Genomic DNA, 23546 nt, shown 5'->3' with positions numbered 1-23546 from the left:
CTGTAGTATACCTGAGGCTAGAAATCTTCCGTAGTCATCGACAACTTAGCAGAGAACGGAAAAAAGCTGTCTGTCGACTTCCAGAGCCCCACACGGTGAGAAAGATGCAAGCTTTCCTCGGCATGGTAAGTTAGTGTCGACTTTGAGTGGCAAAGTATAGAATACTGGTAAAGCCTCTGTATGAAACCCTAAAGACAGCTAAAAAGGGAACCATTAACTGGACAGAGAAAGTGAAAACTGCCTTTAAACAGTTAAAACATTCCTTGATGCCTGCTCCAGCTTTAGGGCTGCCAGATTTAACAAAGCCCTTCGAACTGTTCACATACGAGCGGCAGAATGTAACTCTTAAAATACTAGCACAATATCTTGGAAATCAGCAAAGAGCTGTAGCTTATTTTTCAAAACAACTAGACAATGTTAGCCAAGGGTAGCCAGGGTGTCTGAAAGCCGTGGCAGCAACTGTCATCCTAATCCAGGAAGCTCGGAAATTCACCCTTGAGCAGCACATTGTCGTGTATGTACCCCACGCCGTGATTTCTGTGCTGGAGCAAAAGGGAGGACACTAGTTATCCCCTAGCAGAATGCTTAAATACCAAGCTGTATTGTTAGAACAGGACGATATCACTCTAAAAACATCTGTTGTAAACCCCGTAATGTTCTTGTCGTCTACATTGCTTGATAACGTGCCTGAGCATGACTGTTTGCAGACAATAAAAGAAACCTACTCCAGTAGACCAGACCTGGAAGATGTGCCTCTGGAGAATCCAGATTAGGAACTTTTTACTGATGGGAGCAGTTTCATACGGAACGGTAAGCATATGACAGGCTACGCAGTGACCACCACAGATGAAGTGATTGAGGCAAAAGCCTTGCCTTCAGATATATCATCACAGAAAGCTGAACTGATTGCACTGACCAGAGCTCTAGAACTGAGCGAGGAAAAGAAGGTAAATATATGGACTGATTCCAAATATGCGTTCAGTGTTGTTCATACCCATGGAGCTATTTGGAAAGAACGTGGCCTGTTGACTGCTCAAGGTAATGGCATTAAACATGCCAAACAAATCCTAGCACTCCTGCAGAGCATCTGGAAACCTACAGAAGTAGCTGTCATGCACTGCAAAAGTCAGCAAAAGGAGAAGACAACTCCTGAAGTGGGAAATCGCTTTGCTGATGAAATGGCAAGAGAGAGAGCAGAAAAAGGCATTTTTGCAATAGTGCCACAGAAAGAAGTAGATTTGACAGGGTTTGCCCCAAAATATGATCAGAGTGACCAACAGTTAATCAAATCTCTTAAAGCTAAAATTAAAGAGAGTAAGTAGGCTGTTACACCTGTGGGCCAAGTTATAGTCCCACCCCCGATCCTTCGAGAAATAGCACAAAGAAAACATGAGAGTACACACTGGAGAACAGAAAACCTTTTAAAACATCTAAAGAAAGTAGTGATAGAGACAAGAATGACTGACATCGTGCAGTCTGTAACAAGCAAGTGTGAAACATGCTGCAAAAACAACCCTAACACAACTAAAAGGGTAGTGTTAAGAGTGACCAAGACAGGGCATCTCCCGGGAGATTACTGGCAAATAGATTTTGCTGAAATGCCACGGAGAGAAAGATACAAATATGTATTGGTATTGGTTGATACATTCAGTAGATGGCCTGAAGCTTATCCCTGTCGCACCAATGCAGCAAAAGAGGTAATAAAAGCTTTGCTCAATCATATAATTCCAAGATTTGGAGTTCCCTTGAGAATGTCATCAGATAGGGGACCACATCTTATTACAACAGTGGTCGGAAAAGTTAGCAAGATCCTGGGACTCACTTGGGACCTGCATACACCATACAGGCCCCAAGCAAGTGGCAAGGTTAAACGTATGAATGGAACCCTCAAAACCCAGATTGGAAAAATTTGTCAAGAAACATCTATAACATGGGTTCAGGCTTTGCCTATAGCCTTACTGAAGGTCCGCATACAACCAAGGCGAAAGGACAACATAAGTCCCTATGAGATTCTATATGGCAGACCATATCAAGTTCCACACATTCCAGGTGAAATTCACATGAGGAGAAAAATTGATTTGCAAAAATACTTAATAGCTTTGAGTTCCACTTTGCAGAAGCTCCAGAGATTCGTTGTCCTGTCCAAGCCTATAGGATTAGACATCCCTGCCCATCCGTTTCAGCCTGGAAACTGGGTCTACATCAAGTGGTGAGACAGTGACCCCTTGCAACCCAAGTAGAAAGAACCGTTCCAAGTCTTGCTGACCACCCTCACTGCTGTCAAAGTTGCTGGGAAAGGACTGTAAATCCACTATTCCAGAGTGAAGAAAGCTTCTGCTCCTGAGACTACTGAGAAAAGAGAGACTGATACAAATCAAGATGATAGTTAAATTATTCCTTACATGTATACTGTTTTTCCAACTGGTAACCATAACTCAGGGCTCAGCCCAGGAGTTGCACAATACTGTGATGCAAAATGTATCCAAAGCTCTTAATATGAACAATTACTAGATCTGTACTCAATTACCACCTCTAAATAGGAAGGAAAAATGGTCATTGATTAGTATTGCAATGAAAGAAGAACATACAAAAAAGTGGCAACGGATCGGGCCCAACACCACCTTGCTGCCTCCTATACCCCTGAGCAGCCTGATAGAACGTGGGAACTATACAGTTCGCTGCGTCCTCATGAATGCTACAGGAAAAGCCGTTCTTCCACCATATTGTCATAAAACCAACTTTAGAGAAATACTTAACCCAAGATCTGTAACAAAAATGAAGTTGCTGAGATAGAGACTAGCTCTGCCCTTTGAGACGGGAGTGTAGTAGATATGTGATGATAAGGCCTGGAAAATTCTACCCGTAGATAGAGACCAGGCCTGTGCCCTCGGAGCTGTAATTCCAAATGTAACAATATTTGACCAAATTGAAAAACCACGTAGGAGGAGGAAAAAAACTCTTAATCCCCTCATTAAACGTCCCACAGTTTTCCATAGTATAGTGAGAGCCCTCCTTCCCTCTTATGAAATAGTTAAATTAGAAAGAGCAATTGTGAATATATCGAGTATTATTGAAAATATTGAAAAACATACTGCTGATGCAATTATAGCTTTGCAAGAAGAAGTCCATAGCATGTCAAGAGCAATAACGCAGTACAAGATAGCTCTCAAATTTTTGCTCGGCACTCATGAAGGGGTATGCGATATTATCAATGGCAGCTGTTGTTCCTCTGTGGACCAAGATGAGAAAATCAGAGAGAATTTGAAAGAAATTTGGAAGAGAACTCAAATTCTACACAAAGTGGGTTCAAGAAATTACACCTTAAAATTTGACCAAATTTTCCATGCCCTCACTTCATGGTTGCCAGACTGAGCCTGGGTAAAAGAAACATTTATAATTATTGTAATTGTAGTTATTATTTTTGCCATAGCTAGTTGTGTAAACCGATGTTGTAGATAGAATAGTTTAGAGTAAGTTAGAGACTAAACAAGGTAAAAGTTTGTTAGTCTCCAAAAAGGGGGGAAATGATGCCTGATGAGTTTTTAGATTTTTTATTTTACTTTTATACTCTCTTTATATATATATATCCTTTATATATAACCTTTTACCCTTCCCCGTTCCTGTACTTTTTACTCCCTGTATCTTAACCCTGCATTCTATCACCCTAGTACCCCTTGCCCTGCTCAGAATCCTTTGGGAAGACGAAACAAACCCTCAATCTCAAAAGCATGACGCACAACCTTGAAGAGGGCCCCCACCACTGAGACATGTTTTTTGTAAACTAAGTAGCAATCTTTTGGGGGGAGGGCAATTTTAATAAGGGGGCAGTTACTTCATGTGTTAGACTTCTTATTGGAGACTTTTAGATAGGTATTTTAATCTAGGCTGTCTATAAATTGTATACGGGCGATATCGTCGGGGGCTCTTTGGGGCTTTTTTGGCTTTTTGGCTTTGGGGGCTTTTTGGCTGGCCTTTAGAGCTGGCTTGTTTGTCGGTGCGCATCTGAGATCCTATTAAACCAAGGTAAAACCCCTATCCCATACTGTGTGTCTGCGTCTAAAATTTTTCCTAGCAATTTAAGGCATCACTAACAGTTATTCATTTCTTTTTTGTCATGTGGGCACTTTGTCAAACTTTTTTTTTCCCACTCTCACTGATCAATATTTATTTCATATCAGCAGGAAGGGATTGCTAAAACCCCTTTTCTTAGAGGAAACACTCATCCCAAAGTATTCTCTCCCAAAACTTATCTCTAAACCAAGACAGTATTGTTACTGTTAGTTTTCTTATCTCATTGCTGTTTCCAGTAAATTGTTCTTATTTTGATGCATGATCTTTGCCTTTTGTGCCTTCAGTTCTTCTTTCCAGCCCACTGCAGGAGGGAGGGAGAAGGGGGAGTGAGCAAGTGGCATGTGGTTTGGAGTGTTTCAGTGGAAACACTTAACTGGGAAATACCATTCCTAAACCATGACAGAGGGGACACAACTGGGACAGCTGACCCAAATTGACCAATGGGATGTTCCAGATCATATTATGTTAGCTCAGATATAAAAGCTAAGAAAATGGGGAAGAAGGGGGAACATTCCTTATTTACAATGTTTGCCTTTGTGGAAAGAGGGCTAGGGATAAAATTAGAGGAAACTGAGAAGTTATATTAATATCCTGACAGAAGTTATAACAGTATGGAAATTATAGGCTAAAATACAGTTGCTGCTCCTTGAATAGAATGTGGTTGGTATGCTTGAGACCTATTCCATGATAGCTCCCCACACCCACAATCTGCAACCATAGAACCTGCTAAGGGGGATGGAACGGAGGGTGGAGTGGAGACACTGCAGCCAGGCTCTGTTGAAATTCTTACGGGGAGGGGAACTCAATGGTACTTTGCAGCTGATAAACCACATAGCACCAGTCAACCAGGGAAGATAGGAGAAGATGTCCTGCTGCTGAGCCATCAACTGTGTTGAAATTGCTTTCTTCAGATTAACTTGGTTCATAATTGTAATATTAATGCATATCGCCCTCCCAAAGCTACCTGTCTTCAAGGTACAACCACCTCTCACTGGGCATGTGCTCTATTTTTTTTTTACTATCTTTAAGAGCAAAGTGACAGAATTTTACACCAATCAGTAACAAAGGTATGTATGACTAGAGTCACTCAAGCTCCACCTAAACATAGAGAAATAATAAAGAAGTTGAGAATGGGGGAAAAGTTAGGGAAGACTCCATTGTAACTGCTGGGATCTCTCTGATCCAGTAGGACTGTTCAGCACAAGGGTCCTCCTAACAGGATGCTGACAGACTGGTTGGGCCCCAGGGTCTCAGCTTTCCTGGGGCACTGACAGACAAATTAAATACTAAGGGTTGAGTAAATCTCCCCTTTTCATGTGACAGTCTTCCAGAGCAACCACTACACGTGCCCTTCTTTCCAGGAAGTGGCTAAATAGGAAGTAGAGAATAAAATATTTTTTCCTCTTTGCTTACGCACACACAAACTTTCACTTTTGCTTTAGTAAACTGCCTTGCCTCAACCTATGAGTTGTTTTCCATCTTATTTTCTCTCCCCTGTCCAGCTGAGAAAGGGAAGTGATAGAGCAGCTTGGTGGGCACATGGCATCCAGCCAAGGTTAACCCACCACACCCGTGGTGGTAATTGGTGAGTGATCTCTCCCCTTTCTTATCTCAACTCATGGTATTTTTCTCCCCCATACAGCTGAGGAGAGGGAGCAATGGAGTTGCTTGGTGAGCACCTTACATTCAGCCAAGGTCGTCAATCCAGCTCAATTAATTATCTAATTCAAGACTCCTGATACATACATGCAGCTATTTTTGTTTTCAAAGCTAACAGAACTACCTCTGCTCTGTGCAAGTATCCAACCCACTAAATAATGTTAACAATGCATGAAAATAGGAAGCTGTATATGTTTAAAGAAGCCACAATATTTTGCCCCTAAACCTCCAGAACAACATGGACATTTCATATAACCCAAACAGAATGTTCAGAAACCATTACAGCTTTTTCTGCATTATATGAACCATGAACTCCTGAATTTTGAGTGCTATGAAAATTTTGCTTTTGTCCAGAGAAGTGATTATTATATGTAGAACTTTTCCTAATTCATCCAGCATTTCATTCTCTCAAGGTAACATAAAATTTGCTATCTAAATTTGATACATGATATTATTGAACTCCATAAATGCTGAGGTATTTGGAAAGCTTCTGAACTTAGGTTAGTTGCTATGCTTTTGACTATGCCTGAGTTAGTCTAGTTACAGAGCTTATAATCAATCTCACAATCTCCTTTTGCTGGATTGGATTTACCTAGACTTCCACCCAGTTTACCCACTCTCACAGGCAAAAACAACAGCTAGATTAACCTTGACTGCTTTCCTGTTTACTATCAGCATGGTTAAGAAGTGTTAATTTTTACTTGTGTCTGGACATTTAATCAACTAAACAAGGTATCCTTATCTTTCAACTGAGATACATACATTCACTTTCTGAATGGTTAGCCAGCCAAATGACATGCTTGCTTCCTGCTCTTAAGCCATCCAGCCAAGAAAATTCATTGCTTGCCATCCTTAAGGTGGCCAAGTGGCAAATACTACCACCCAAATGTTCATAAACCCAACAAGTTCTGTTACAGACCAACACTGTACAGTATGTAAATAACCAAGAAACTATGTGCCAGTGACTCAAACTTTCATCAGGACAAAGATGGTGTTTAATGTCTCTCTATCATAACTTTTGCATGGCTCCAACACAGTGAAATGGCATAAGAACCATCTACTTACTGTCCTCAAGGACTATACTATACAGTTATGTGAAAGGCAAGTATCAGTTGCCCAACAAGAAACTATTTTCTATCAAGCATCATATAGAGCTCTTTGTAATACATTTTATTTTATAGGGAAATCTAAGAAACAGAAAGAATACAAATTGAATTAGGACGTGACATGGTGATATTGATACATAAAAATTAGGATATGCATTTTACATGGTGTGTCACTGTACTGACAAGTCCAAAAAAGCATTAAAAATTTTCAAACAAACCTGCTGGAGCTACGAGATCTTCTTGAAGAGCTATAGCTTCTTGGGGGTGTTCTGGATCTCTTCTCTTTCTTTTTTTTATCATCTCTCTCTTTTTCTCGCTCCTTTTTCTCATCTTTCTCCTTTTCTTTGTCCTTCTCTTTTTCGTCTCTGTCCTTATCTCCCTCCTTGTCCTTAATCTTCTCTCTATCCTTCTCCTCCTCTTTTGTAACACCATCTTTTTCCTTGTTCTGGTCTACCTCTTCTCTGTCTCTTTCCTTCTCCTTCTCCTTGTTCTTTCCCCTGTCCTTGTCCCTGTCTCTATCCCTATCCTTTTCTCTAACTCTCTCTCGATCTCTATGTTGCTCTTTCTCCCGGTCCTTCTCCTTGTCCTTATCCCTGTTTCTCTCTTTATCTCGTTCTCTTTCCTTTTCTATGTCCCTGTCCCAGTTTCTCTCCTCTTTGTCTCGGTCTCTCTCCTTTTCTTTGGCCTTTTCTTTTTCCTTGACCTTTTCTTTGTCTCTTTTCTTGTCCCTGTGAAAAGCCAAACACAAATCCATTCATTAATATTTGAACTTTCCAATAAAAATTACAACTAACTCTTTAGCATGTATTAATTGTTCAAGACAAAATATATGTTTCTGTTGAAAAATAGTAATTATTCAAAATTCATTTGTCATCCCTGTTCACCATGTGGGAGAGGCTATATAGATAGGAAAAATTTGGAAAACAAAGTGGGGAAGAGGGGGCAAAAATCAAATCGAACTGTGATTGTCAAAGTGACATTATTACACTTTGAAAGAATATGTCTTTTCACCTCACAGCTATGTTACCATACATTCATAATTTTTCTACATTTTATAAGGAGTGATACAAACTCTACAATTTGTAAATCCATTCTTTACTAAATGTGTGTACATGTAAAATGGACTGCAGATTAACCACCCCAGTGTGAATAATGACAGCTGACTGAAGTCTTTATTCTATGATGTTGTCTCACATAAATATCTTTTAACTGCTTTGAAATCCAACATCAGTTAATACACAGAAACAAAAAAACTGGGATAAAATTTCGCCACATTCCCTCAAAAGGTAAATGTAAGGTAAAAACTCAACCAAGACAATTCAGCTATCTGTAATGTCATTAGGAATTAGAAAATTATTGAAAAATCAGTAAGACCATATAAACAGAAGCAAGGTAACAGAACAAGTCAGCTTCTTTGGGATAGGGAGAATGATACATGTTCATAAAAACAGTGAGAAAAATTCCACTGGATGTTCTAGTAGTCAAGCCAAATAAAAATTTATTAATCATAGAATTACAGAATATGCTAAGTTGGAAGGGATCCACAAGGATTATCAAAATCCAGCTCCTGGCCCTGCACAGCACCATCCCCAAGAGTCACACCATGTGCCTGAGAGCATTGTCCAAATGCTTCTTAAACTCTGACAGGCTTGGTGCTGTGACCACTTCTCTGGGGACCCTGTTCCAGTGCCCAACCACCCTCTGGGTGAAGAACCTTTTCTTAATATCTAACCTAAACCTCCCCTGACATAGCTTCATACTGTTCCCTTGGGTCCTGTCACTGGTCACCAGAGAGAAAATATCAGTGCCTGCCCCTCTATTTTGTGAGCAAGCTGTAGATCATTATGAAGTCTCCCCTCAGTCTCCTCCAGGCTGAACAAGACAAGTGACCTCAGCTGCTCCTTGTATGGCTTCCCCTCTAGACCCTTCATCATCTTCATAGACCCCTCCTTTGGACATTTTCCATTAGGTTTATATCTTTTTTACATTATGCCACCCAAAAGTGCACACAGTTAGATCACAGCTTTAGCTGGAAGATTACATTTTGGTAAAATATTATTTGGAAACATGAGGCTACGAACCATCTTTCTAAGAAAGGAGACACATGACTCCTAGACCTCCCTCTAGGATATTTATACACACAGCCCCCACCTTTTTTCATTGGAACAAGTGTTTGGCTACTAATAAATAGTAGGTTTGTTTCATGGTCTGTGACCTGAAGAGTTTGGTTCCCATCAGGTTTTGGCAAATACCTCTTTAAGTGTCTCACATACAGAATGTAAGATCGTTAAGATGAAACAGCACACAATCCCAGCAATAACAAGGGGTTTCGCAATGACCCAAGAAGCACCTTCTAGTAATTTATCACAGAGATTTCATTGGATTTGGCCCTTCCAGTGAACAGATATCACAAGAAGCTCCAAACAGCAACAGAGTCAAAAGGATCAATCAATGAAGCTCAGCTATGTAGCCTACCTCCTAACTGTTCCCACTGAGGTCCACAGATCTGCAGTTCTATTTCCCACAAAACTTTTCTCCTCAGAAAACAACTGCACAACCCAAGTATGAAGCTCCCTTTAAATGAGTCATGGGAATTAAAGAGATGAAACAGAAAGAAAAGTACCAAGGCTTCTATTCATTAAGCTACCTTTACAGGCACTTTTGTTTTGTGAATATTCACCATTTTACCCCTCAGAAAGTTACATTATCATCCAAGGAGATATAGGAATTATTTTGTTAGAATTTCAGAGTTCAATAATTAGATAATCAGACTTAAAAATTATTGGACTAGGTAAAATATAGGTGTATTAGATGCTGAAATGTAAATATGTTACATAACAGACATATACATTTGTGCTTACAGCAGTATATGGCCAATATGAAATAGCCAAAGGCAAAAATAAAATCTCATGCACAAAAACTTTATATATGTTCTCAGAATGCAGGATCAAGTTCAGCTTGAATCCAAACTATAACTGTTGACAAGGTTGAAGAAGCATCATCCACCTTTTTTGTAGCACAGGCTACACAGAACATACCTAATTCATTAGTTAAAGTCTGACAATTAAAGTTACCTACTTTCAATCAGCTTGATGTTGGTATAAATGCAGACTAGACTTTAGTATCAAAGTTTAGGTACCTCAGTGTTGTGGTTTAACCCCTGTAGGCACCATATGAACTACTATGAAGAAAATTAACTATATCGCAGCCAAAACCAGTACACTGAGCACAAAAAAATTGCTTTATATTCTTTTGTTCCACAAACAAAGTCTAGGGACAAGCTAAAGCATTTAGAGATTCCATCCTTTGCCATCACCTAAAAGGTTTGTTAGATTTTTTTAAAAAACTTTGTACTATGTGCAAAGATGAACAGTATAATTTCTGAGGAATGGAACTCACCGAGAATAAGACCGACTTCTTGATCTCCACCTTTCCCTAGATCTAGACCGTTTTTTCATGGGACTTCTGGATCTGCGTCTGTCCTTATGTCTTGAGAGGGATCTGTTGCCAGATCTACTTCTATATGAATAACACCAGAAGAAAAATAAGATTGAAACTTCATAAAAATTAGGTCAACCAAGAAGGAAAAAAAGCCCCCCACATAAATCTTGCCTCACTACATAAAATTATATAGAGTTACACCTCAGTAATATACTGCCTATCAACATTTTTGTAAAAATGGATACTTAAAGCTTCACCAGGTGCATATGCTCTCCTTTGAAACAATGCACCATTTAAGTAATGCTCATGTACTCCTGGTAATAATATTGGATGACAGCAGAGACAACACCTATGTGCTGTGTGACCAGGTGGATGATCTGCTCAGCCTGGTGGCAGAGCTTAAAGAGGAAGTGGAGAGGCTGAAGAGTATCAGGGAGTGTGAGAGAGAAATAGATTGGTGGAGTCACACCCTTCCATCCCTGAGAGAAATGCAGCAGATGGAAGCTCAGTAAGAGTCAGAGAAGCCCTGACCCTCTCACCATCAGACAGGAGACCTAAAAGATGGGGGGGGAATGGAAACAGGTCTCTGCTTGGGAGGTAGGAGAATCCCCTCCCAGCCTCCCTCACCCTCCCAGGTGCCCTTACAGAATAGGTATGAGGCTCTGGAATTTGAGGGTCAGGCAGATGATAGTGGAGATGTAGATCTATCTGGGGCGCTGACCAGAACAAGTCAGTCAACCAGATAGATCAAAACTATGGGTGTTAAGAAAGAAAGAAGGGTAATTGTAGTGGGCAACTCCCTTCTGAAGAGAACCGAGGGCCTGGTATGCCAACTGGACCCATCCCACAGGCAAGTCTGTGGCCTACCTGGGGCCAGGATAAGGGATATTACCAGAGGACTCCTTGGACTGATTCAGCCCTCTAATTATTCCCCACTGCTGGTTGCCCAGGTTGGCAGTGAAGAGATTGATGAGAAAAGTCCTTGAGCAATCAAAAAGGACTTCAAAGCATTGGGGCAACTGGTTGAAGGGACAGGAGCACAGGTGGTGTTTTCCTCAATTCCTTCAGTAGCAGGAAAGAATGCCAAAAAGAACAGGAGAACCCACCTGGTCAACACATGTCTCAAAGACCAGTGCCATTGGTGAAATTTCGTCTTTTTGGATCATGAGGCAGTTTATACACCACCAGGTCTGCTGGAGACAGATGGGGTTCACTTGTCTAGCAAGGGCAAAAGGATTCTAGTCTGTGAGTTGGCAGGGCTGATTGAGAGGTCTTTAAACTAGGTTTGAAGGAGAGAGGGGAAAAGACCAGGCTCGGCAGAGATGAGTTAAGGGGTGGCATGACAGTGTTGGGGATGAAATTGATAGCCCAGCCTATAGTGCATCTAGACCGCACTGACTCTGAAGTGTGCTGACCACACTGGCCACACTGGAACACACTTGCAGTCTTACGGGGATGAGCCATGGACTCCTAATCTAATAAAAGCCAACAGGGAAACACCAGAAAATTATCTCAAATTAATGGGTCTTCCTCTAGGAAGGCAACACACCTAACAGCCCAGCTGAGGTGCCTCTACACCAATGCACACAGCTTGGGCAACAAACAGGAGGCATTAGAAGCCACTGTGCTCCTAGAAAGCTACGACCTTGTTGCCATTGCTGAAACTTGGTGGGATGAATCCCATGACTGGAGTGCGGCTATCGATGGCTACAAGCTGTTCAGAAGACACAGAAGAGGAAGGAGAGGCAGGTGGGTTGCCCTCTACATCAAGAAGCAGATTGAGTGTGAAGAATTGTCTCTGAAGAACAGCCATGAGCACGTAAAACAACTTGAACAATGCCCTATTTTGCAAAGCTATCAGTGGTGAACTGAGAGGGGGTTGCATGCTGCTTCTGGTGTTGAATTATGCTAAAGTCAGTCTGACTCATCAATCCCAAAGTTAAGCATCCTGATATGGAGGTAAAGATGTGGCAGATATGGTAAAGTATCCTTAGTTAAAAATGCTAAGCTGGCACAGTTGACCTGGAGACATATGACTGACAGTCAATCACTTTAAACTAGAAAAGTCCAGTCCCACTTTCAAAGAGCAGGTTCTTTTAACACACCCCTTCTTGGAGTGTGTATGAAGATTCCTCCCTTGGGTGAGGATGCCCCTCACGGTTACTCCTCAAGGCTGTGAGAAAGAGCCCACAGTTGTTGGTATGGGTAACATAAATCTCAAATTAAAAATTGGGTGGATTTGCTAGCTTTAATATAATTGCTTCAATAAAGTACACTATACTATCAAACTTGCTGAACTCAAAGCCGTTCAGTTGGCCCTAGACATTGCTGAAAGAGAGAAGTGGCCAAAACTCTACCTCTGCACTGATTCATGGATGGTAGCCAATGCTCTGTGGGGTTGGCTGGAAAGGTGGAAAAAGACCAACTGACAGTGTAGATCAAGCTGGGCTGATGACGAATGGTGAGACATTGCCATTTGGCTAGAGAAGCTACTGGTAAAAGTCTGTCGTGGATACCCATGTCCCTGAGAGTCGAGCTAATGAGCTAATGAGGAACACGGAAACAACGAACAGGTGGATCAGGCTGTGAAAATTGAGGTGTCACAGATAGATTTGGATTGGCAATGCAAGGGATAGTTGTTCTTAGCTCGATGGGCCCACAATGCCTCAGGACATCAGGGCAGAGATGCCACCTACAGGTGGGCATGAGACCAAGGGGTGGATCTAGCCATGGACTGTATCTCCCAGGTAATCCATAACTGTGAGGCGTGTGCTGCAATCAAGCAGGCCAAGCGGATGGAACCCCTGTGGTATAGTGAGCAGTGGTCCAAATAGAAGTATGGGAGAGGCCTGGCAGATCGATTACATCAGACTGCCTCAAACTCGCCAAGGCAAGTGCTACGTGCTCACAATGGTAGAAGCCACCACTGGGTGGCTGGACACCTACCCTGTGCCTCATGCTACTGCCCGTAACACCATCCTGGGCCTTGAAAAGCTGTTGCGGTTCTTAGTTCTTGTTATTGCAGACCTTATTGGAGAGCGTCTCTGCCCAGCCCAGGTAGCACCTCAGTGCCCCAAACTTTCCTTCCGAGGCTGGTCACTGCGCTTCCACTGGCCGGGGAGCCGAAGGCTAGCTTTGGTTTCGTCTGCTGTTCGCAAACCAACAGCAGTAAAGGAGGCGAGAAGGGTCTATGCATGGTGACCACGGGAGTTGTTTATTCACATGGTCCACCAGAAGCCAAAGACCTCCCAGAGGCCAACACACCTCATGGGAAAGACCTCATGTGCAAAGACCTCGTGCAAAGACACATCATGGCAGAGGGTCTAGGGTTTTCTATAGAGATGGGGGGCGGGGCGAGCACACTGGCCCAGTGATCTCAGGGCACAGGGGTGGTACATGGGTGGAATTGGGGTACAGGAACCAATAGGGAAAACCCGAGGGAGTGGCCAGGGCCATGGGGGAAGGGAGGACATATAAGGAAGAAAATGGGTGGGGAAATACAGAACTCAATATCGGGGGGAGACTGCAACATCTCCCCATTTTTCACCAAATTGAAGAGAGAAAGGCTTTTCCCAAAGACCCTTACAGCAAATTTTAATACAACAGAAAAATGGTAAAATAATGCAGAATAATTAACATTATGCAGATAACAAAATTGGTTCTGCTGTGGATATGGGGAACTAAGATAAAGCTGTTAAAAAAGGATAACTGTTGTAAGTACTCAAACAAATGCTATAGCACAGTTTTCAAAGAAATCAAACAATGGAGGGAACAGTTAAATTTAAAATGATGCAGCTTGACGTTGGAGATCAGTGCAGGCTGAGTTTTCGGACTGCGGTTGTCTTTGCAGTCTTTTTGTGTTTTCGTGTTTTTTCTTCTGCCAGGGCCGCTATGATGAAGGGGGAGTTTGCAGCATAGACGGGGTTCTTGTCCGAAATCTTGTCCAGCTTAGGAGGGGGAGTAGTCTCTGGACACGGCGCAGTCCCGCTGTGCGAAACACAGCTCCTGTCTGCTGCGGCTCTCCAGGTCTGGCATGGCCCCACTGGGCCCTATGCAGCTCCGGGGACCATCCCTGGCGCGCTGCCGAGCGGGACTCTGTCTGCCGCGGGCAGCTGGAGGTGCAGCCCCACCCGCGCAGCGCCAGGCAGTGCCCGCTTGCGGCCAAGAGGGAACGCCCCGAAAGGGGGAGGGGGGACTGATGCCGAAGGGAACGCCCCAAAGGGGAGGGGCCCACGCCCAAAGGGAATGCCCACCGACGCAGGGGGTGGGGCCCATGCCGGAAGACCAGCGATGCAGGGGGTGGGGTTTCAGAAAGCCCGGGAAAATTTCAAGGGAAAGAAGAAGGCAATATGGCACGCTCGACCATGTGGCCGGCGCCATATTGTGAAACACGTGGAATCAGCTTGGCTGAGGCTTGAGGCATCGGGAAGGGGGTTTGCAGGGAGCCTGAGCCGCAGTGATCAGTTCCAACTCAGGAAGGGGACAGAGGAGACTGAAAAACATACGGTCATCTCTCTCCTGAGGGACAGAGAGGGAACGTGAGCTGGGGGGGGGAAGTGCCACCGCCACGTGGCTGGCGCCTTGTTGGGGAATACATAGGAGGGGGTAAGGTGGTTATTAGGGAGAGAACCAGGGTTTTTCATTTCCATATAACTAAATAGAACAAAACAAAGTTTAATTCAAAAAGCAGGTCCTTTGGAGGCATGGTACCCTGAGAAAATGGAGTCTGACAGCAGGACTCATGGCATTGAATGGGTGTACCACATTCCTTATCATGCACCAGCTGCCGGCAAAGTGGAGCAATGCAACAGCCTGCTAAAAACCACCTTGAAGGCACTGGGAGGGGGTACTTTCAAAAACTGGGAGCTGCATTTAGCAAAGGCCACCTGGTTAGTTAACACCAAAGGCTCCACCAACCGAGCTGGCCCAGCTCAATCTGAACCCTTGCAAACAAGAGATGGGGATAAGGTTCCAGTGGTACACATGAAAGGTATGCTGGGAAAAACTATTTGGATTAATCCTGCCTCGTGCAAAGACAAACCCATCCGTGGGGTTGTCTTTGCTCGGAGACCAGGTTTCACCTGGTGGGTGATGCAAAAGGATGGAGAAACACGATGCATACCTCAATGGGACCTTAGCTTGGGGTGAATTGCCCATGACACTGTGCCTGTATCCATATCTGCATGTATATATGTATGTGATAAGGGTAATGCATGTAAGTATATAGTTTAAAAGTTTAAGATCAATGTAACATGTTGGTATGGGAAAAAATTCAGGGTGGATAATGTTGGAGGTTAGGATTTTTCCTTTTGTTTTTTTTTTCTCTTAGGGAATTTTGTCCCATCTGTTGCTAAGAGACAATAACGATCGGTACTTAAGAGAGACAAAATATGTACTCATGAGGGAGGAGGATTGCACCTGGCTGCACTTCTCTTATCTGAGGGCTTTTCTCTTGGAGGGGCAGAGATATCGCAAGATTTGGGCCAGGAGAAAGGGCTGAGAGCAGTTCCTAGCTCTCCTCTTGCTCTCTGGGCATTGGAGACAATGGTCGAGCTGCTGCTTCCCACGAGAGAATTCACTGCCATCACCGAAGCTCAGCTCTGCCCTGCTTCTTCCTTACTGTGGGTGAGCCTTTGCTCATAAGAGCAGCTATTGAACTGGGACCTTATTAACACCCAATTTGCCTGGGAAGGACCTTCACCATCCACTCAGGTGCCTCAGGGAAAAATCCGGGACCCCCTCCTGGAGTGTGTGTCTCCCCGGCTGCGTCTGGCAGCTGCTACGGAGGAGTGCAGCTGTTGCTGCCCAACTTTGCCGCTTTTCTGCTGCTGCCTTGGTTTTTTTTCTGTTACACTGTAACCTTACCTCACCCCCTGCCTACCGAGACACACCATGGCTCCTGCCACAGCTGTGGAGTTTCTGCCACCTCTTGCTCTCTACCCCAGGTGAGCCAGCTCTTGCCACCCCAGCCACCAGTCCAAGGTTCCTGCTGCAATCCGTTTCACCATCCAGCCTGCCCGCCATTCTTTGCTTGAGGGAGAAATGCAGCTGAACCCGTGCCACAGCGCCTCCTGCAGCTGCGCAGGAGTCATCTCACCTGCCCTGCCTGGCCTGGAGCCAACAGCGCCCCTGCCGGCTGTGACTGTGACTGCACCAAAGGGGAGGGCATGTAACAGCCCAGAGAAGGCTGTTACTGGGTTTCTAGTTTGTTTGTTGTTCCTATTGTTGTTGTTGCTTGTTTGCCTTGTTATAAATACTAGTAAAGAGCTGTTATTCCTTTTCCCATATCTTTGCCTTAAAGCCCCTTGATTTCAAAGTTGTAATAATTCGGAGGGAAGGGGGTCATATTCTCTACTCCAAGGGAGGTTCCTGCCTTCCTTGCCAGTCACCTGTCTTTCAAACCAGGACAATAATTCATTTTTATATAAATATATCTGGTTTGCTATCCTTAATCTCAAAGGGCAAAGTTGTACACAGGTTCAATCACACCTCTATAATTCTTTAAACTGTTGACAAAGTCTGGGGCTAAGATTGGATCCAGCCATACTCAGGCTTCTCTCTGAGAAGGAGTTTAGAAAGAAAGGGGGTCCTTTCTGCACCTCATGACTCAGTGGGAGGGCTTCTCTAATAAACTTTGTCTGAAGCTCCCACTCCACCTCTGAAACAGACATCTACTGGGAAAGTAACACAGCAAGCTGTAGGCAATCCAAGAGACTCCTGGAATCCATGGAGGATAATTTCTTGAGCCAGGTAATAGCCCTACCAGAGGGGATAAAATACTGGATCTGTTGGTCACCAATGTAACTGAGCTAATTGAGGACATCAACATTAGAGGCAGCCAGGGCTGCAGTGACCATGCACTGGTGGAGTTCATAGTCCTGAGGGATATGGGTCAGGTAAGGAGCAGTTAGGCCCGTGAACTTTAGGAAAGTAAACTTCCAGCTCTTCAGGGAGAGAGTCAGTGGGATCTCCTGGGAGACTGTCCTCAGGCACAAGGGAGTGGAACATACCTCGCAGACATTTAAAGAAACCATCCATAGAGTGCAAGAGCTAGTGATCCCCAGGAAAAAGAAATCGGACAAGGAAGGCAAGAGACCAGCATGGCTGAGTGTGGAACTGCTGGTCAAACTACAGGGAAAGAAGCAAATGCATAGACAGTTGAAGCTAGGACAAGTGACCTGGGAAGAATATAGAGACCAAGTACAGTTGTGTAGGGATGGGGCGAGGAATACCAAGGCGAAGCTGGAACTGAACCTGGCAAGGGACACAAAGAATAACAGGAAGGGCTTCTACAGGTATGTTAACCAGAAAAGGAAGGTCAAAGAAGGTGTAAGCCCCTGATAAATGATGCTGGTAAATTGATAGCAGATGAGAAGGCTGAGGTACTCAACTGTGGGAATTGACAACTAGCCTGCCTCACCTCACAGACACCAACCATGTTGCAAACAACCTTGTACCTGTGAGAGACAGAAGCAAGAAGAGAAAAACAACGACCAGATAAACAACTTGGTATGCTGTCCTAGGTTGCAATATAGATGTAGTTAAGTATTCTATTACCACCAGCTGTGGGCCGTTAGCTGCTATCACCTGCTAATGACCCACTCTGGATGACAGGCAATGGGCCATCCGTTAGCTGTTACCAGCTGCTAATGACCCACCCCGCATGACAGGCAATGGGCCATCAGGGACCCACCGTGTGACTCATGGACTTAACTCATCCCATTGTGGGATGCTCTGCCCAGGAGGGAGGAGCCAGGTGTTCCCACGTGGATATAACCTGGCCTTGGAACTGCCTGAGGGAGCCCTGTCTACTGGGTTCCCAGAGGACCAGAGCTACCACTGGATCTTCAGCTGGAGACTAGATCTTCACAGGATCACCGCTTCAACTGGACTACTTCAGTTGGACTGCTACTACCACCCTAACAGGGTGTTAGGTTGTATCTGACTTTGTCAGTGCTTTTCCTTGTATTATTTAACTTATTTTTAATTTCAATCTTGACTTGTGATCTCCCACTGGTTTGTTTTCAAACCAAGACATATTTTGGCGCCCAATGTGGGACACGACCTGGGGAAACTCAGAAAATCCTATCACCATCCTATCATGGCTATCACCATGATGCTCAGCCTGTCTATGTGGGTAATGTATCTTACCCTTTATATTTTCCCTCAAATGGGAAACTATCTACCTGTTGTATTGCTCCTGTTGCGACCAGGGAATGGCATGAGAATTGCTGTATTGGTTTATTATGCCTATTGCATGGTAACCTGTGAGGTGATGAATACCATTCGGAATATATACTCGACTTTGTCTGCCTGGCCTAACCTGAGCTGCTTCGTCTGGGACCTCCTCAGCAATCGCACCCACCCTCTGGGGCTAGGAGGAGAGAGTGGTTTCTTCCAGCATTTCAGGCCAGGCACAGCCATTTTTGACAACATTGAGTTCTCTCTGGATGCTAGGGATGGCATAATGTTTTTGTCAGTTCTATTCTCTTTGACCAGCACTGTGTACCTCATGCTGAAGAACAGAACAATACTTTGTCTTCTTGAGGAGGAGAAACGAAGCAAATCAGCAGGCAAGAGGAAAAGAACCAAAGGAGCAGTCGACGTCTCAACACAGACCATCACCAAATCAGAACAGCCAAAGCCAGTAGCAGTTGCCCCCGTCCAGAAAAAGAAATCCAAGAGCAAATCAGTCCGCACAGCGACTGACGAGGATGCGGCAGGACCATCTCACCCAGCAGAAGAGACAGAGCCGGAGATCATCACTCGCTCTCTATCCCTGGGGGAGCTGCGGGACCTACGGAGGGAATTCACCCGGCAGGCAAATGAGTCCATCTTAACCTGGCTGCTCCGCATCTGGGATGCCGCCGCTAATGACACCATTCTGGACGGAATTGAGGCCAGGCAACTGGGATCCCTGTCCCAGGATGTGGTTATTGACCAGGGGATTGGGAAAACCCAGGAAACTCTCAGCCTCTGGCGGCGATTGCTGGCAAGTGTACGGGACAGATATCTCTGCAAAGAAGACCTCCAGATGCACCAAAGAAAATGGAACACAATAGAACAAGGTATCCGATGCCTGAGGGAATTGGCCGTGCTAGAGATCATTTTCTTGGACAACGAGAGATTCCCCAAGAGCCCAGATAATGTCCAGTGCACTTCACAAATGTGGCTAAGATTCGCGCGGCTCGGACCAGAGATATACTCTCGTTACCTGGCAACATTGCAGTGGAGGGAAGGCGAAGACCAGGTGGGCATGTTAACAAACAAACTGAGAATTTACGAGGACACTGTCACCGCTCCACTACGGACCCAGGTCTCATCGGTAGAAACAAACTTGGCCGCGCAAGTCCGGAGCTTAATTGAAGAGAGCCACCAGAAACTAAAGAAAGAGCTCAAAGAAGGATTTTTTCATGCCACACCAAAACCAACCAGAGTCTCTGCCATCAGGAGCAGACGTACTCCAGCCAGGGAAAGAAAACAAACTCCACGACGTGACCTCTGGTTTTTCCTTCAAGAGCATGGGGAAGACATGAGGAAGTGGGATAGGAAACCCACCTCCAACTTAGCAGCCCGGGTACGTGAATTGAAAACAGAAACATCCACCTCAAGAAGCTCATCTAGGTACAACACTGCCCCAGTCTCTTGTGGACAGAACCCCCGACAGAATGGAAATGATAATATGACTGATCCTCTTGAAGGAACCTCAGGAACACATTTACAGAAGAACATCGTGCACCAAAAACAGGATTAGAGGAGCCCTGCCTCTAGCCAGGTAGAGGAAAGGGATAATCGGATCTATTGGACTGTGTGGATCCGATGGCCTGGCACGTCTGACCCACAAAGATACACTGCTTTGGTTGACACCGGCGCTCAGTGCACCCTGATGCCATCCAGGTATGTGGGGACCGAATCCATTTCTATTTCTGGGGTGACAGGAGGATCCCAGCAGCTGACTGTACTGGAAGCTGAAGTGAGTTTAACTGGGAATGAGTGGCAGAAACACCCCATTGTGACTGGTCCAGACGCCCCATGCATCCTCAGCATAGATTATCTCAGGAGTGGATATTTCAAGGACCTGAAGGGACATCGCTGGGCTTTTGGGATAGCAGCCGTAGAGACAGAAGACATAAGACAACTGAATAGCCTGCCTGGTCTCTCAGATAACCCATCTGCTGTAGGACTACTGAGAATTGAAGAACAGCGGGTACCAATTGCTACAGCAACAGTGCATCGCCGGCAATACCGCACTGACAGAGACTCTGTGGCCCCCATCCATAAGATGATTCGGGATCTTGAGAGCCAAGGGGTGGTCAGCAAGGCTCACTCACCCTTTAACAGCCCTATATGGCCGGTGCGTAAGTCCAGTGAAGAATGGAGACTGACGGTGGATTACCGTGGCCTGAATGAAGTCACACCACCACTGAGTGCTGCTGTACCGGACATGTTGGAACTTCAGTATGAGCTGGAATCCAAGGCAGCAAAGTGGTATGCGACCATTGATATTGCCAATGCCTTTTTCTTCATTCCTCTGGCAGCAGAGTGCAGGCCTCAGTTTGCTTTCACCTGGAGAGGTGTGCAGTACACGTGGAACCGACTGCCCCAGGGGTGGAAGCACAGTCCCACCATCTGCCATGGACTGATCCAGGCTGCACTGGAAAAGGGTGAGGCTCCAGAACATCTGCAGTATATTGATGACATCATTGTGTGGGGGGACACAGCAACGGAAGTATTTGGGAAAGGAGAGAAAATCATCAGAATTCTCCTGGAAGCCGGCTTCGCCATCAAGAAGAGCAAAGTCAAGGGACCTGCCCGAGAGATCCAGTTCCTGGGAGTAAAGTGGCAAGACGGACGGCATCAGATTCCTTCTGAGGTCATCAATAAGATCACCGCGATGTCTCCACCAACCAACAAGAAGGAGACACAAGCCTTCCTAGGCGCCATAGGCTTTTGGAGAATGCACATCCCTGAGTACAGCCAGATTGTGAGTCCTCTCTACCTCATAACCCGCAAGAAGAACAATTTCCACTGGGGCCCTGAACAGCAGCAAGCCTTCACCCAGATCAAACAGGAGATCGCTCATGCGGTAGCCCTTGGCCCAGTCAGGACAGGACCAGAGGTAAAGAATGTGCTTTACTCTGCAGCCGGGAGCCATGGTCTGTCCTGGAGCCTTTGGCAGAAGGTGCCTGGTGAGACCCGAGGTCGACCACTGGGATTCTGGAGTCGAAGTTACAGAGGGTCTGAAGTCAACTACACCCCCACCGAGAAAGAAATCTTGGCAGCTTACGAAGGAGTCCAAGCCGCCTCAGAGGTGATCGGCACAGAAACACAACTTCTCCTTGCACCCCGACTGCCAGTGCTGGGGTGGATGTACAAGGGAAGGGTTCCCTCTACCCACCATGCCACTGATGCCACGTGGAGCAAATGGATTGCCCTCATCACACAGCGCGCCCGTATTGGAAACCCAAATCGCCCTGGGATTCTGGAAATCATAACAAACTGGCCTGAAGGTGAGACTTTTAAATTATCTTCAGAAGAAGCAGAGGAGCAAGTAGCACGTGCCAAGGAAGCACCCCCGTATAACGAGCTGCCGGAGAGTGAAAGACGCTATGCCCTCTTCACCGATGGTTCCTGCCGAATTGTAGGTGCAGATCGGAAATGGAAAGCTGCAGTATGGAGCCCCACACGACAAGCTGTACAGGCTACCGAGGGACAAGGTGGATCGAGTCAGGTCGCAGAGCTTAAAGCCATCCAACTGGCTTTGGATATTGCTGAACGAGAGAAATGGCCAAGGCTCTATCTCTACACTGACTCCTGGATGGTAGCCAACGCGCTATGGGGATGGTTAGATCGCTGGAGAAAGGCTAACTGGCAGTGCAGAGGAAAACCCATCTGGGCCGCTGAGATTTGGCAGGACATCGCCGCCCGGGCAGAAAAGCTGACCGTGAAAGTTCGACACGTGGATGCACATGTACCCAAGAGTCGGGCTAATGAAGAGCATCGTAACAACGAGCAGGTGGACCGAGCTGCCAAGGTGGAAGTGTCACAGGTGGATCTGGACTGGCAGCACAAAGGAGAATTATTTCTAGCTTGTTGGGCCCATGATGCCTCTGGTCATCAAGGGAGAGATGCGACATACAGGTGGGCTCGTGACCGAGGGGTGGACTTGACCATGGACAACATCTCACAGGTCATCCACAGCTGTGAGACTTGCGCTGCAATCAAACAAGCCAAGCGGGTGAAGCCTCTGTGGTATGGTGGACGATGGTCAAAGTACAGGTATGGGGAAGTATGGCAAGTTGACTACATCACACTTCCCCAAACCCGCCAAGGAAAGCGCTACGTGTTGACCATGGTGGAAGCAACCACAGGATGGTTAGAGACCTACCCTGTGCCTCATGCTACTGCCCGGAACACCATCTTGGGTCTGGAAAAGCAAGTCCTGTGGAGACATGGTACCCCTGAGAGAATCGAGTCTGACAATGGAACCCATTTCAAGAATGGCCTCATAAGCACCTGGGCTAGAGAGCACGGAATTGAATGGATATACCATATCCCCTATCATGCACCAGCTGCCGGGAAAGTTGAACGGTGCAACGGACTACTTAAGACAACTTTGAAGGCACTTGGCGGGGGAACCTTCAAAAATTGGGAACTGAACTTAGCAAAGGCCACCTGGATGGTTAACACAAGGGGTTCTATCAATCGAGCCGGTCCTGCCGAGTCCGAACCTTTGCACACAGTGGATGGAGATAAAATCCCTGTGGTACACGTAAGAGGTTTTTTAGGAAAGACTGTTTGGATTAGTCCCACCTCAGGGAAAGGCAAACCCATCCGTGGAGTGGTTTTTGCCCAAGGACCTGGGTATACTTGGTGGGTGATGAAGGCAGATGGGGAAACCCGTTGTGTACCACAAGGAGACCTTATCTTGAGTGAGAACTCTGTAGATGGTAATAGAATAAGGGGTGGATAATGTCCTAGGTTGCAATATAGATGTAGTTAAGTATTCTATTACCACCAGCTGTGGGCCGTTAGCTGCTATCACCTGCTAATGACCCACTCCGGATGACAGGCAATGGGCCATCCGTTAGCTATTATCAGCTGCTAATGACCCACCCCGCATGACAGGCAATGGGCCATCAGGGACCCACCGTGTGACTCATGGACTTATCCCATTGTGGGATGCTCTGCCCAGGAGGGAGGAACCAGGTGTTCCCACGTGGATATAACCTGGCCTTGGAACTGCCTGAGGGAGCCCTCTCTACTGGG

At 45.5% G+C, this 23546-nt stretch overlaps 1 protein-coding gene across 1 annotated transcript in view; it reads right to left on the bottom strand.

Annotated features, from left to right (window-relative positions):
* Window positions 1-23546, bottom strand: part of LOC146425562 (uncharacterized) — a 124615-nt gene that overhangs the window by 32231 nt on the left and 68838 nt on the right. The window contains exons 8-9 of the mRNA XM_085041596.1: window positions 10236-10355; window positions 7055-7564 (exon numbers count right to left, since the gene is read on the bottom strand). Coding sequence (XP_084897722.1) covers window positions 7055-7564; window positions 10236-10355 — 630 coding nt within the window. The remainder of the gene's footprint in view (window positions 1-7054; window positions 7565-10235; window positions 10356-23546) is intronic.

The sequence above is a fragment of the Lichenostomus cassidix genome, chromosome W, assembly GCF_008360975.1.
Source record: "Lichenostomus cassidix isolate B80296 chromosome W, HeHo_3.0, whole genome shotgun sequence".
NCBI classification, from domain to species: Eukaryota; Metazoa; Chordata; class Aves; order Passeriformes; family Meliphagidae; genus Lichenostomus; species Lichenostomus cassidix.
This window is presented reverse-complemented; position numbering and strand designations above follow the sequence as displayed.